This window comes from Drosophila guanche, unplaced genomic scaffold, assembly GCF_900245975.1.
Source record: "Drosophila guanche unplaced genomic scaffold, DGUA_6, whole genome shotgun sequence".
Classification (NCBI taxonomy): domain Eukaryota; kingdom Metazoa; phylum Arthropoda; class Insecta; order Diptera; family Drosophilidae; genus Drosophila; species Drosophila guanche.
The window spans coordinates 1,109,208-1,122,401 of record NW_022995748.1 but is presented as its reverse complement, the minus strand read 5'-3'; the positions used below and the strand labels follow the sequence as shown (position 1 = coordinate 1,122,401).

The window sequence follows — 13,194 nt, the reverse complement described above, 5'->3', positions numbered from 1 at the left end:
TTATCGACCAGAAAACAAATTACACACAAAAGAGAGAAAATATAAATATATTTTAATTATGAAAACTATATATGATATATGGCATATGAAATGCAAAAAAAGTGAAGTATGAATGTATAAAAAAACAAGCTGAAAACCTGTACACACACATAAACACACCTGTAAACACCCCCAAGCAAAAGCAAAATATCCATTCGCATAGCAAAGTGTCGCCCCGATTGCTGGTTATTGCAAAGTTGCACAGATCTTAACTAGGGAAAAATCAAGTGAAAATTTATTTGAAACCCTAATTGTAGTTATCCCATCAACCAGGAGACAGAGCCACAAAAAAAAAACACACTTACTTAAGTTAATTTTAACAGAAACGAAACAAAACTTAGTTAGGGAAATCCTCCCACCATATATGGAATGCCAGCCCCACAGCCGCTTTCAACTGGAAGTTTGGTTAGGTTGTCAGCCCAAGTATTATGAATTGGAATAACTTTCAACAAACACTTAAATTAGGTACTTAATCCACACACCCCCAATCCTGTAGGCGTTCTTAAGTTCAATGAAATTGTGCAATTAATAATAGTACATTCTTACACACACACACACACATAGAAAAACGAAAACTATAAACAAAAACAAAAAACAAAACAATACAAAACGAAACGATACAAAAACAAGTACCCAAAATAAATCCAATTGATCTCATTATGTGATATTTGTCGTAGTGCCCAAAGCGTTCACTGTAGTACGTGTATCTTACATATAACCAAAACATACGAGTTAAGTACATGGTGGTACGGAAACGGAAACACTTTTTGCTCTAAGTAAACTTACTTAACAAACCCAATACCCAAAACACAAACCAATACCCAAAACTCCTTTGAAACAGATCCCCTGAACAGCAGCAACCATGGTGAAATTACTAACATGGTGACGTTTTTCGCTAAATTATTCACCACGCTCAAAAAGACAAGCGCTGGAAAGAAATAGAGATGGAGAGAGTGCCCTGTGGTGAAGACTTCACCTTGTAGATAATTTCACCATGGCATCAACTATTTGAGGAACTTGAAACTTTTCAGCAATGCCAGCACTCGACTGAGGCGACACAAACCAAAAAAATCTAAACCCTACATATATCCACCACACACCACACACATATATAAAATATATAACGATTCAATGCCCAGATCTTGTAAATACCGCGTGTGTGTGTACTCTATTATAGAATGTGTGAGGGGAAAAAACGCCTCTAGACGGGGAGCTGCACCCAAGAAACTTTGAGTTAATTTTATATAAACAGATATCTATTTTTTATTTGCTCTTTGTTAATGATTTTTGTTTTTGTTTACACACATATTATTGTTTAAAACTATAAATGTAAACTATATAGATATGTATGTATATGTTATATGTATATCTATGCGTTAAGTAGTCAAAAACGAGAAAGTTTTTCATTCAAATATCTAATATTTTTCCAAACATGCACCAAACGTTATCTTCTTCTCCTCCTTAAACATTTGATCATCATTAACGTACTTAATTTACAAAAAAACATTTCTGGTGCTTTCAATGCCTTAATAGCTAATTTCGGCAATCGAAACTTAAAACCATTTAAAATGATTTTCTATACTTTGATTACGGAATTCCTCTGTTCTGTTCCCTATGATTTTGGAATAAATATTGGCAAATTAAACGTATTTTTCATAATCTAAGTTTATAAATTAGTAAAGAAAACAAAACCCCTACTAAACAGATAAATTTACTGAATAAACTTTTGAAAGTTGTAATGAAAATATTTATATTCTTAAGGATTATCTCTGGAGATTCTCTGCCAGTTAAACCTCTACTCAAAAATGTTATGTTAACGTCATGACAACTGTTGATATGGGGGGAAATGTTACACAGATGACAGGTAAAAGAGGAGGCACGAGTGGGTTGGGTAGCGTACAACCTTTCATTCATGAAAATGTCGCGCTGTAAATGTGCTGCTGGGTGTGGGTGGGCTGCTGCCACACAGTGAGGGTGGCTTCTTAACAGAGCTCTGTTTGTGGCAAGTCCTTCGCTGCTGGGCCCGCTTCGCACGCACACAGATGGCAGGCAGGCGGCAGGCCGAGCTTCATTGTGTTGTGGATGGAATATCTGCGTTCAGTTCCACTTCGAACGTCGTTCGGTGCGGATCGCAGCAGTCGTTAAATTCTGTCTTTTGGTACATTTAGTGAAGGAGAAAGTGAAACGATGGCAACTGTGGCACCTAATGCGGATGCATCTGCTGCTGCTCCTGCTCCAGTGGAGTCCAACGTCAAGCCCAAGTGCGCCAATGTGAACAACAACAACAGTGCCCGCTCCAGCCGCTTGGGCAGTGCAGACCAAGATACGGACACGCTGGTGGACCAAAGATTTGGATGGTGCAACTTCCAACCGCAGTGGCTGCAACGCTTCTGCACCGCCAAGTGGGCACTTTTCTGGCTCTGCTGGGGCGGTGCTTTGCAGGGTGAGTAGTCCAACGAAAAATGTTTCTTATTTCTTGTGGAGGCTCGCCACTTAATTCGTTTAAATGGTTTGTCTCGCACGAATTTTCCACCCACGCGCGCATTTTATTCATTCATTTTTGTTGTCACGTACTGAAGGTTACACTTGAAGCACCGAAAAAACCAGATTAAGATATATTTAAGCGTGAAATTTAAATTTATATGAAATAATATTTGTAGGATATTATATCCTCACCTTTTAAATACTTTGTAGCCAAGCAAACATATTTTTATTTGAATTATTACACAAATAAAGGAAAACTTTCCTGGACAAACTTTCAACCTGGAGTCTGTACTGCTGGCCTCTGTACAACGCAAGACAATGCCATGCAAAAGACGGAGAGCACATCCGCATCGCTTCATTAGCATCCTAAGCAAATCCTGAGCCCCGGCTCACAGGTCTGTGTGCAACAGATAAGAATTCGCTTCGCCCCAAAAAGGGTTTGAGGTTGGAGCAGAAACTGGAGCCGGAGCTGGAGCCAGGTAGCAGCTTGAAGTTGCAATGAATAGACGCAAATTAAAAATTAATATCAGCCCGGAGCAGCCAAGGGAGTTGGCTTTTCTAGCCCGAGGATGCATTAACCTCAAAAAATCCACTCACTTTGAATAGTTTGAAAGGCCCCGTTGAAGTGTAAATGGCTCGCCACAAGAAACCGAAGGCGGCCGAGTGGAATAGAAGCTCTCTCGACGTTGTCATAGGCATTATTGGTAGGATGGGCGAACAGAGATTCTACTGAGGCTGGTGGCATAAATCAAAACAATGTTAATCGCTGTTTACCCAACCACCCACAGCCCATCCTCCACTGCACAGAGTCCATGGTATCCATAGCTACGGGTAGCTTTCATCTTCGGGCTCGGCTTCGGGTTCACGCGGTTAATTAAAATTCGCCAATTTACCCAAAACTGTCGACACGTTTATGCCTGTTTCGAGGGATTAGGCTGTGTTCCAGGGATTAGATGAGATGAAATTTGCAAAAGTGCATTCTCCCTGGATGAAGTCAAGTTTTGGCAATACAATTTTTGGTAGCCTGCCAAAAGCATATTTGGAGATGAGCTCGTGAGCGCGTGGCTATAGTTATCGCTTGTGTTCAACAGGAAATTGGCTCAACAGAGTAGAATTGTGGAGGATATTCATATGACTCAAGGAATCAAAAGAACTTTTCCTGAAAGATGTGGGGCTTAGTAATGGTCTGTTGATATTTATTTGTTTTTTTCTACTGCAGAGGTAGCGCTTTCTTTTTGTGCATAACCTAAGAATCTTAGATCTGGTTGAAATTAAGTTACCAATTCTCAAAAGCTGATAAATGAATCTATGTATAAAGTAAAAACACTGGGAAATATTACTTTAAAACTCAGACAAATTCGAAAAAAAACTATATTCTCTGTTCTTTATATTTTGGTGCAAAGGTGCTTAAATTCGGCGTCGTTTAAGGTATTGCTCATTAATTTATATTTATAATTAAGGTAAAAACAAGTATTTTAATTCAAATTTTCTGAAAGTAATTTCAACAATTTTCCTCTTGAAATGTACACCCTTCACTATCGTTTTTGAATATTTAATATGCTGCATCGAAACGTTTTGTACATTTTGAGGTCATCACGTGGTCATCTCTGGTCGAAATTTGTGCCCTGGCCCTGGCCGTATTTATGTCTTGGCCGTGTGCTGTAAGCAAACTGGATACTTGCATGCAGCCTATGCTGCTGCATGGATGAACTGCCGGCATCTGTTGCACATTGCTGCCCACTGACCCACGACGTGAGAATGCTTCCGTTTCCTGCTTTTGGGTGTCACATAGAAGCAGAGTGTACCTCCAGTCCTGGTCCATTCATTGGGCCCCCCGCTGTGTTTGCTGTATACGGATACGGTTTCGTGCGGCACGTGACCGAAAATATTAATCAGTTGACACGGAATTAACATAAATCATCCGCAACAATTTTGGATTGTCGCGTTCGCTTGCCATGCATCAAGTTTAAATGATTTTATTGTTGTTTGCCCCGAGTATCTTTCTATGCAACAAAACAAAACGCATTTCTGGCAATGGGGGAGTGACGCGCATGCATCGGAGTGCTTTGATTCAAACGTTGATCCCACATAAGCAGGCAATGGCAGAGGTTGGGTACGTGAATATTTATGGACATTTTGCTGGAACTATAATAGATTTTACCCATTATAAGGAGGCATTAGGAGAGCTCTCTAAATCCCCCAATTTTCATCAATCTAAGAGGCTCACAAATGTTGCAAATATTATTTTCCGGAGAATTTATTTCTATATTTAATGTGGCTTTAGTCGCATCTTAAAGCTACTAATTAGCAGCCAATATGTAGCCACAAAAGGAGCTATTTTAATCGATGTTCATGCTAAATAGGAGATTGTCACGTAGTCATAGCAGCCGTCGGCACTTCACATCACACACATTCAAAGGTCACACATGCAATTCAGAGTCTCCCTCCTCTAAAGTCTCCTGCCAGAGACGACTCTCCATGCCTTAAGGTCTCTGGAAAATATTAAATAATTGCACTTAGTGGGGGTAAATGACTTGTAAGTGTCTTCGTCCCAGCTCGACACCTTTGACCAGCAGAGGGACCGGCAGCGGCTTTCAGAACTCGAGACGATTATTGGAAAATAAATTGAATTTGTTGTACCACAAAAAAATAATATTCTAAGCAATACAATGGGGAAGTGTGGGTCGAGCAGGGAGGAACTAACAGATATTTATTTATGATAGAAAAATTGTCCAAGCTCAAAATCAAAATCAATTTGTCGTACAGATATTTAATTTATGAACCGCCTCCGCTGCCCAGTAACACCTCCAACATCTAAAGAAAACACACCACTTGCTTCCGCCCTTGTGTACCAGCTCCTGTCGCATCCTGTCGCATCCTGTTGTGTCCTATATTTTGTATGAAAATCTATTAAGCTGGCAGTCATAAAACCAAAGTTGAGGGATGATCCCTGGGGTTGCAAGGGAAGGAAGCGCAGGGGGAAATCGTTTTAATGTACAAAAATACTTTCCTTTTACAGGTTTGATTGTCAACGGATTGATCAATGTCTCAATCTCAACGATTGAGCGGCGTTTTGGACTGCGCTCCCGACAGATGGGCCTCGTGGCCAGTGGCTATGATTTGGCATCGTTCGCCTGCCTGGTGCCGGTTACCTATTATGGTGGAAGGAAAGGTGCCTCCAAGCCGCGCTTCATTGCCATTGGACTGATGGTGATGGGTCTCGGTTCGTTGATCTTCTTGCTGCCCAACTTTTTGGTGGCGTCTCCCTACCGCGCCACCATAGCCGAGGCCAATGTTTGTGAGTTGGAGAGCAGCAGCCACAATGCGAATCCGAATCAGACAAAGGTGCAAATACTTAGCTGCAGCTGCCATGGAGACTAAACCTCTGATATCCTTCCTTTTGCAGCAATTCCCCTGTGATTTAAATGCTGGGAATGGTGAGCGCGAGGAGTACGATAGTTTAACGTGGACCGTGTGGCTGTTCTTTGGTGCTCAATTGCTACATGGAGCTGGTGCTGCACCCCTCTTTACACTGGGCGTCACATATATCGATGAGAATGTCTCAAAGAAGATGTCATCTGTTTACTTGGGTAAGTTTCAAATGACGCAGCGGCAAACGGCAACGGCAACTCCAACTCTCATTGATAAGACGCGCTCGCAAAAACTTTTGTCTGGAATGGCACAACAAATGAAGGACTATGCACAAATACCCACACTCCTCGGGGGGAATTGGCGTATCAAAGTATCCAAAGTATCAGCTAGTTGCTGCTCTCACACATGCATATTTATTTTTATTTTTATTTGCCATATTGGCAAAACGTCGACTACAAAGGGAAGGCAAATAGTATTTACTGTTTGCGCCCCCCAAGCCTCGAGCCCAGCTCCCAGCTCCCAGCAAATCTAGATGCCAATCCTGTGACGCAGGTCTCGTGCCATCCTACCCCTTGTTGACCCAATTTTAAAGAGCAGACAGCCGGCTGCTCGCTGCCTGTCTGATTGTTGCTGACTCAGTTCAGACTTAGACAGCCAACAGCCAACAGCCAGCGGAAATTTATTGCCTCTTAGTTAAGTTTATCGTGGCATCCGCAAAGTCGACTGTGAAATTATCAAAGCCCGTCCAGCCTCGCTACTCTCTGTCTGTCTGGGCTTTGAGACAATTGAAATTCGCTTTGGCTGAGGCGTTTTTGTGCCTTTATTGAGAGTTTATTGGGACGCAGTATAGGAGGAACATACTCGTATGTCTCATACGAGACAGAGACATTTGGTAAGGAATCTACAGCAGGTGCTGTAGAAATAGTTTGCCATTTTATTTCTTAGGAAGATGGCATCAAATGTGGCACTGTCTATGCGGTAGGCACTGTGTCTGCAAGTGTCTTCAATTTACGGAACGTAATGTACACATTTGCCTTGTCGCAGTTGAAGACTTTTGTAATGCAAATGAAGATGCTACGAGCTAAGCTGGAAGCAAGGAAGGGACATCCTAGAACCGCTTCAAATTAAAGTTTAATTAAAGAGTTTCCTCATTGGTCATTTTGACAGGCATCTACTATACAATGGCCACAGTTGGACCTGCCATTGGCTACGTACTCGGCGGACAATTGCTGCTCATCTACACTGACTGGCTGACCGTGGACCCCGTGCAGTAAGTGTGCAACTCTGTTTAAGCTGGATAATGATTGTTATTAATCGGGGGACTTTAGTAGCGTAGCGTAGCAGGTGGAGGCGGTGTTTGTGCTGCTCCCAGGAGAGCTAGAGTGAGGTATATGCTGGGTACTGGCGGGGCTTATTTGTTACTCTGGCAACGGGCAAATGCCACAAAAGCACGTTGTGCCGTGTAAATATCTCTGGAGAGTAATAAAACAACATTTCGTGCTGACAACAAGGAAAATAAGGTGCGAATGAGAATGAGCATTTGTTTGATTCATAAACCCCTGGAGCAGAATGTGTGGGGGGGGAGTGGAGTCCACGGAGTGGATGGAAGCCAAAGCAACAAGCAGCCGAGCAAAAGCCTGGCAAGCATGGCTACAAATGAGTCGACTCTCGCCCGCATGGCTTATTGTCAAGGTGATGCCATAAGTCATAATGTCTCTGCTCCAGCACCCACCCACTCCGGGAGTTACTTTAACAGCAAGCCCTCCAGTCCGTAAATTATGTGGAAAACATGTAAAATTTTGTTTATGATTTTTTGCATGTTTATGCGAGATTTTTTGGCGACCTTTTGTTAGCGGCGTGGCAAAATATAAATTCCCATTTCAGTTAATTTACAAGGGTACAAAATTCTAATCTATTTCCCATCCTTGCAGGTTAAGCCTGACCAGCGACAGCAAAGTGTGGATTGGCGCCTGGTGGTTAGGCTTCATTTTTGCCGCTGGAATGTGTCTGCTCATCGCTATACCCATCTTTGGTTATCCGAAAACACTGCCGGGCGCGGATAAACTACAGCTGGAGAAGGTCTCTGAAGCGCATGCAACCAAAACAGTCGCGGAACAAATTGAATTGGAGGCATCCGAAGGCTCCGAGGGATCGTGTGGCCATCGGCGACTGGGACAACTGCCTCAGGCGGTGCTCAGTCTGTTGAAGAATCCCACATTCTTCTTTCTCAATCTGGCTGGGGCTACAGAGGGTCTGGTCATAGCCGGATTTGCCGCCTTTTTGCCCAAACAAATCGAGAACCAATTCAGCATTTCGCCCATGCTGTCGGCACTGGTCATGGGACTCATTACGGTGCCGGCTGGCGGCGGTGGCACATTTTTGGGCGGCTATCTGGTGAAGAAGTGGAACCTGGCATGCAGTGGCATCATCAAAATGTGCCTCGTGGCCACCACAGTGGCTGCATTCTTCACCTTTTGCTTCCTGGTTTCCTGTCCCAATCCAAAGTTTGCAGGCGTCACGACTTCCTACAATTTGGAGTCCAGAAGTGGACCACCCGAGCTGCTGTCCAACTGCAATGCGAATTGTGGCTGCAGTCACAGCAATTACGATCCCATATGTGGCATCAATGGCGTCATGTACTACAGTCCCTGCCATGCCGGCTGTGGCCAGGAGGAGCATGTGGAGAGCCTCAAACGTTATCACAACTGCAGCTGCATCGAGAGTGTTGGTTGGGTGGACGATGGTGTCGCTGCCGCTCTCCATGCGGATGCCACCAACTTAAAGTGCGATTCCACATGCCACAGTCTGCCGTACTTTGTGGGTTTGTGTTTTGTTCTAATGATCTTTACGTTTCTGGCCACCATGCCAGCACTGTCAGCTACCTTGAGGTAAGCTCTTTATTAAATTATTCCGCAGAAAACTCCATTAATATTTTCCCTTCCTCCATTTAGATGCGTTCAGGATGAGCAGCGCTCCTTTGCTTTGGGCCTGCAGTGGATCAAGGTACGCCTGCTGGGCACCATACCCGCTCCGCTTATTTTCGGTGCACTGATTGACGAGTCCTGCATTTTGTGGCACGAGCCGTGCGACGAGCAGGCAGGTGGAGCCTGTCTTGTCTACGATAATTTCTACATAAGCCGGTAAGCTGGAGTAGGATGATCTTTTACCTATGATCCATAATTTATTCCTTTTCTCCCACAGCTACATGTGGCTCTTGGCTTTGATTTGCAAGCTTGGATCTGTCATCTTCTTTCTGTGCGCCTGGCTGTTCTATGTGCCACCCAGCAAGCAGCCAGTCAGTGCCAATGGCAAGCAAGATATTTGAAGATCTATAAACAGAAATCAAATTACTAAACCCACCCAGACCCTGCTGCTCATATTGGGCACATTACGTATTGTCTGGTGTTTAGCATTTAGCATTTACGAGTAGAAAGCAATCTAAGAAACCATACGAAATAACATACAATTCTCAGTAGTATTTATAGCCAGTAAATATTTATGAATACTCGTCTAAATTGTAAGTTATTTTTAATAATAAAATGCCATTTTATACCCAAAGTAGAGCGAGGAGAGATTAGCGTAGGTTTTACTTCAAGCAGAGTTTGACAAACATCTGATCATAGGCCATAAGACTTTTGGTTAAAACTAAATGGAGAAAATATAATTTAAGCATTATCAATCAGGGAAACAGCAGCTAGGGTTGGACTCACTCCATCTGTTCCCATCAATCATGGGACACACGCCATGCCGTGTCAGCAAATGTGGCTCCCAATCGTTGTGTATGTTGTACCAGAACAAGGCGGAACCTTTCTTCGGTTGAATGGTGAGATTTATTTTGGGAAATATGGTGGCACCACCCAGCGGCACATCAGTCATCTACCGATGGATTGTAATCAAAATACTCAACTCGAAACATTGCGAATACTCACATAAAACAGAAAGGTAACCAAACGATCGCCTTCCTCCACCAGTTCCTAATTTATATCGTTAATAATTATTCTTATTCTTTTCGCAGTTTACCCACCGGATTGGCTTTGATGTCTGAGTAATCTGCATGCTCCGGAAAATGGCTGCCCAGCCCATAGTTCGTTCGGGCCAAATGTGTGTGATCCCCGGCATTCAGACCCGAAATGTCCGCCATGCGATTAACCAAATCTCTGTCCAACTTCTCGCCACTGCCTTCAAATACCTTGACATGGAACAGACGCTCCTTCTCCACCGTCGTGTAGTTATCCGTGTAGCCCTGACTCATGTCCTTGTAGGTGAGATTTGCTGTCAGCGCTGCAATCTCGCTATCATAGATGACATCGTGATATAGCCAGATGAGTGGATCCTGGCTGATCTCCTCCTCCTTGAGTGGAGCCAGGTGCAGGAATGGAGTTGCGGTGTGATTGTAGCGACAAACCAACTTTGGAGGAGGTGGAAATTCGCCACGGCAGCCACGTTCAATGACACTCGCTGCAGGTTTTGGCTTTAGATATACCAAAGGTACAGCCGGATGCTGCTCCAGCTCCTCAAGATAATTATTTATGTGATCGATGGACCCTGGAAGAGGAAACATCAGTTTGAGTATGAAGCAAACAATTGTTTGGATGGGTCCAACCCTCTTGCAGTCTGCTAATGAGAAACCTTTTACGAACTTCCTCTGGATTGGGGCGATAGAACTCTCGTGCAACAGGATTTAATGGCAGCTTAATGTTATACCATGTCAGTCTGTACCACTCAGCAGCTCGTGTGTACTCCGAACGATTGTACATAAAGTCCGCTAGCATGAGGCACTCTGGTGCGTTCATGCGGGTGCTGCATAATCATGGAATACGCTGAATTCAAAATGGCAGGCTAATTCTTACAAATTCTTACTCGAAATGTCGTCCAGCGACTTGTCCATTGACCATATCGTATGCCCGCAAGTCATAGAATCGCTCTATACGCTCCATGCCCATCAGGGCTTCATTCATGTCCACGGCATGGGGCATGAGTGCCACAAGTTCACCCATTTGCTGTACATCTTGCTGCTCTTTGATGTAGTTCAACCACTTGGGCCAGTCTTCGTGTGCACGTCGCAGCAGGCCCAGCGAGTTCAGTGGATTTGCCACGTATTGAACGCGGCTAACCTCACTCTCCATATTCTCAAGTCTCACAGAGTTTATGTATCTAAGTGTCATATAAGTTATTTATTTGTGGAAAAAATCGGGTTGTCTCCACTTACTTTTGTAGAGTGTCCACCTTTACCTGTAGAGATTTTACGTAGCGGCTTAAGTGTTCCATGTAGAAATTTTCCATTTCCCTCAGTTCGCTAAGTGCCCGGTTGGATGTTGTGTATATCAACACCTTTTTATACTCCTCCTCTCCCAAGATCATCACAAAAAGGGCTGCTGACAAGCATATGAATGTATAAACAACCTTTCGGAGCGACATTGCGGACTAGAATAGAATGGATTATAAATCATAATTGAATTTCGTAAGCTAAGAGGAGCGTTTTCCCGGTTCGTTTGTAACGCTGTGGGCCCCTCAATAAGCGTAAGAAATATAATTATTTGCCAGCAGCGCCGCTGGGAAATACATATATCCTTGATAAATGGAGAGCATTACATCGGGGTAGTCTTCCAATCACTGGTAGCTAACATACGAGCATGGAAGCACGATTAAAGGGCGACGAGAAACCAGCAGAAAGCTACTTTATTTATTATAGAAATGTTACAATACCATTTTGTAATCATGGCGTGCATTGCCCATAGGCACCCACTAGCTCTGTCGCCACCTAGAAATCCCATCAAGACATTGTTCAAGTATCAAGGCCAGCGATCGTGTGATAGACATTCGCTGAATTGTGAGCTACAGGGCTTATCTTAAGATTCCATAATATTAGTAGTTTAAGTTCTTATTCGTCAACAAGAGGAACAGAACATAATAAATGATTGAAGTCCGCCCATAGCCGAATGAGTCGTTATCTTATTGTTGAGCTAATCGACCAACAACAAAATGAGAGTCGGCCGGTATCGGTTAAATTCAAAGCTGGGATACCAGGCGCACAGAAATCAGCAAAAGGTGTATTTTCCTTTTCTGCCTCTAAATCGGTTAAACTCAATTCTGTAATACCAGAATCGATTCTATCTGTATCCTTTATCCGGTTCTGCCTCAAATTCCGAATGCTCATGGCAGATATCAGTTACCAAGTTCCTCCCCGCAGCCATGCATTTTTAGCACAATAAGAATAGGTTCTGGCTTTCGTAACTTTTTTAAATCGATTTTTAAATAAATTCCATACTAATAACTCCGCTAATTCTTTTACGAACTTGGAAACTTAAAGCAATTAAATAGTATTCCTTTTATAAGCATTAATAAACGTTTCCTTCTGGCTGCTCCATGCGAGTATATTTATTTTGACGTATTTATTATACTCCTGTACACTGGTAGTTACTCTATCACAATTCGAGCTAACTCTTCAGTTTTGTGCAGTGAGAGAAATATGCATATGCCAGCAAAAGGATTTCCCCCAAGAGTAGAACAACAACTTGGTTATTATCATAATTGTTATCGCTATTGAAAAGCGCTAATTGTGCGCAAATAATAAGCCACACATGCAAACCTGTTGGGAAACTGCTGGAGAGGCAGAAAAGGATGCGAAGAAATGTGAAAGTTTAGCGGAAGTTGGACGGAAAGATGTGCGAACGTTGGAGTATGTGTGGAATTTTGGTTGGGGTTAATTAGAATGGGTATTGAGAAACAATTCGAAAAGGGAGAGTTGCTAGGGGATGTCTTCATTCGCTGGCATTTATGGTGTGTCCTTTACCGGCTGTCCGGTGTCACAGACTCTTACTCGAACTCGTGCTACGAGCAACAGCGACAGCAAATGGTAAATGCTGCGACGAGCGTCACGTGCATATGAAAATATTACGTTGGGCGCTTTATGAATGAAACATTTACAATTGCATACCTTCGTCTTTGCCTTCGCCTTTGCCTTCACCCTCTGCAATGTCCGCTCGACTCTCTGCCACACTGCTTGGGGCACCTTGACTACTCGCCGCAAAACGCCCACTCTCCACACACCCAATCGCCGGCCTGCCCGCAAGACACATGCGCAACGCCATCGCCATCGCCAGCGTCAGGCAGCATTTGAATTTTGAATATGAATTTTGACACTTGATTATCAGCGGCACTCGCAGTTCGCGGCCAGTTCCAACTGTGTGCAGACGTTCGTCCCCGGGCATCTATCGGCAGCCAAAAGCGGAAAACTTTACCGGAAAAAAATAAATTCACATTAGTGCAGCGGAAACTCGGCTTGGGAGGCTAGTGAAA

At 43.4% G+C, this 13,194-nt stretch overlaps 3 protein-coding genes across 3 annotated transcripts; 1 reads left to right on the top strand and 2 right to left on the bottom strand.

Annotated features, from left to right (window-relative positions):
• The first annotated feature begins 1,907 nt into the window (after positions 1-1,907).
• Positions 1,908-9,417, top strand: LOC117583907 (solute carrier organic anion transporter family member 4A1). The gene is made up of 7 exons (XM_034272584.1): positions 1,908-2,482; positions 5,543-5,868; positions 5,930-6,113; positions 7,063-7,165; positions 7,827-8,783; positions 8,847-9,035; positions 9,097-9,417. The coding sequence occupies exons 1-7, from the start codon at positions 2,227-2,229 to the stop codon at positions 9,218-9,220; spliced, it is 2,139 nt and encodes a 712-aa protein (XP_034128475.1). The 5' UTR covers positions 1,908-2,226; the 3' UTR covers positions 9,221-9,417.
• LOC117583908 (prolyl 4-hydroxylase subunit alpha-2) lies at positions 9,407-11,328 on the bottom strand. Its single transcript, XM_034272586.1, has 7 exons — positions 11,105-11,328; positions 10,756-11,049; positions 10,499-10,695; positions 9,920-10,440; positions 9,825-9,869; positions 9,606-9,771; positions 9,407-9,540 (listed from the first exon to the last, which is right to left on the bottom strand). Exons 1-7 carry the CDS (start codon positions 11,311-11,313, stop codon positions 9,482-9,484), a joined length of 1,491 nt encoding a protein of 496 aa, XP_034128477.1. The 5' UTR covers positions 11,314-11,328; the 3' UTR covers positions 9,407-9,481.
• Positions 11,329-12,297: 969 nt separating this feature from the next.
• Positions 12,298-13,122, bottom strand: LOC117583912. Its single transcript, XM_034272590.1, has 2 exons — positions 12,833-13,122; positions 12,298-12,495 (listed from the first exon to the last, which is right to left on the bottom strand). The coding sequence occupies exons 1-2, from the start codon at positions 13,104-13,106 to the stop codon at positions 12,449-12,451; spliced, it is 321 nt and encodes a 106-aa protein (XP_034128481.1). The 5' UTR covers positions 13,107-13,122; the 3' UTR covers positions 12,298-12,448.
• Between the last annotated feature and the right edge of the window lie 72 nt (positions 13,123-13,194).

Excerpts from the sequence above, each read along its gene's own strand:
- LOC117583912 (XM_034272590.1), bottom strand. The coding sequence starts at position 13,106 with ATGCCCGGGGACGAACGTCTGCACACAGTTGGAACTGGCCGCGAACTG. Across the intron at positions 12,496-12,832 it reads AGGCGAAGGCAAAGACGAAG|TTTCCCAACAGGTTTGCATG; the intron begins GTATGCAATTGT and ends CCTCTCCAGCAG.
- LOC117583908 (XM_034272586.1), bottom strand. The coding sequence starts at position 11,313 with ATGTCGCTCCGAAAGGTTGTTTATACATTCATATGCTTGTCAGCAGCC. Across the intron at positions 11,050-11,104 it reads AAGGTGGACACTCTACAAAA|ATACATAAACTCTGTGAGAC; the intron begins GTAAGTGGAGAC and ends TATGACACTTAG. Across the intron at positions 10,441-10,498 it reads CATTAGCAGACTGCAAGAGG|GGTCCATCGATCACATAAAT; the intron begins GTTGGACCCATC and ends TTCCTCTTCCAG.
- LOC117583907 (XM_034272584.1), top strand. The coding sequence starts at position 2,227 with ATGGCAACTGTGGCACCTAATGCGGATGCATCTGCTGCTGCTCCTGCT. Across the intron at positions 8,784-8,846 it reads GCACTGTCAGCTACCTTGAG|ATGCGTTCAGGATGAGCAGC; the intron begins GTAAGCTCTTTA and ends TCCTCCATTTAG. Across the intron at positions 9,036-9,096 it reads GATAATTTCTACATAAGCCG|CTACATGTGGCTCTTGGCTT; the intron begins GTAAGCTGGAGT and ends TTTCTCCCACAG.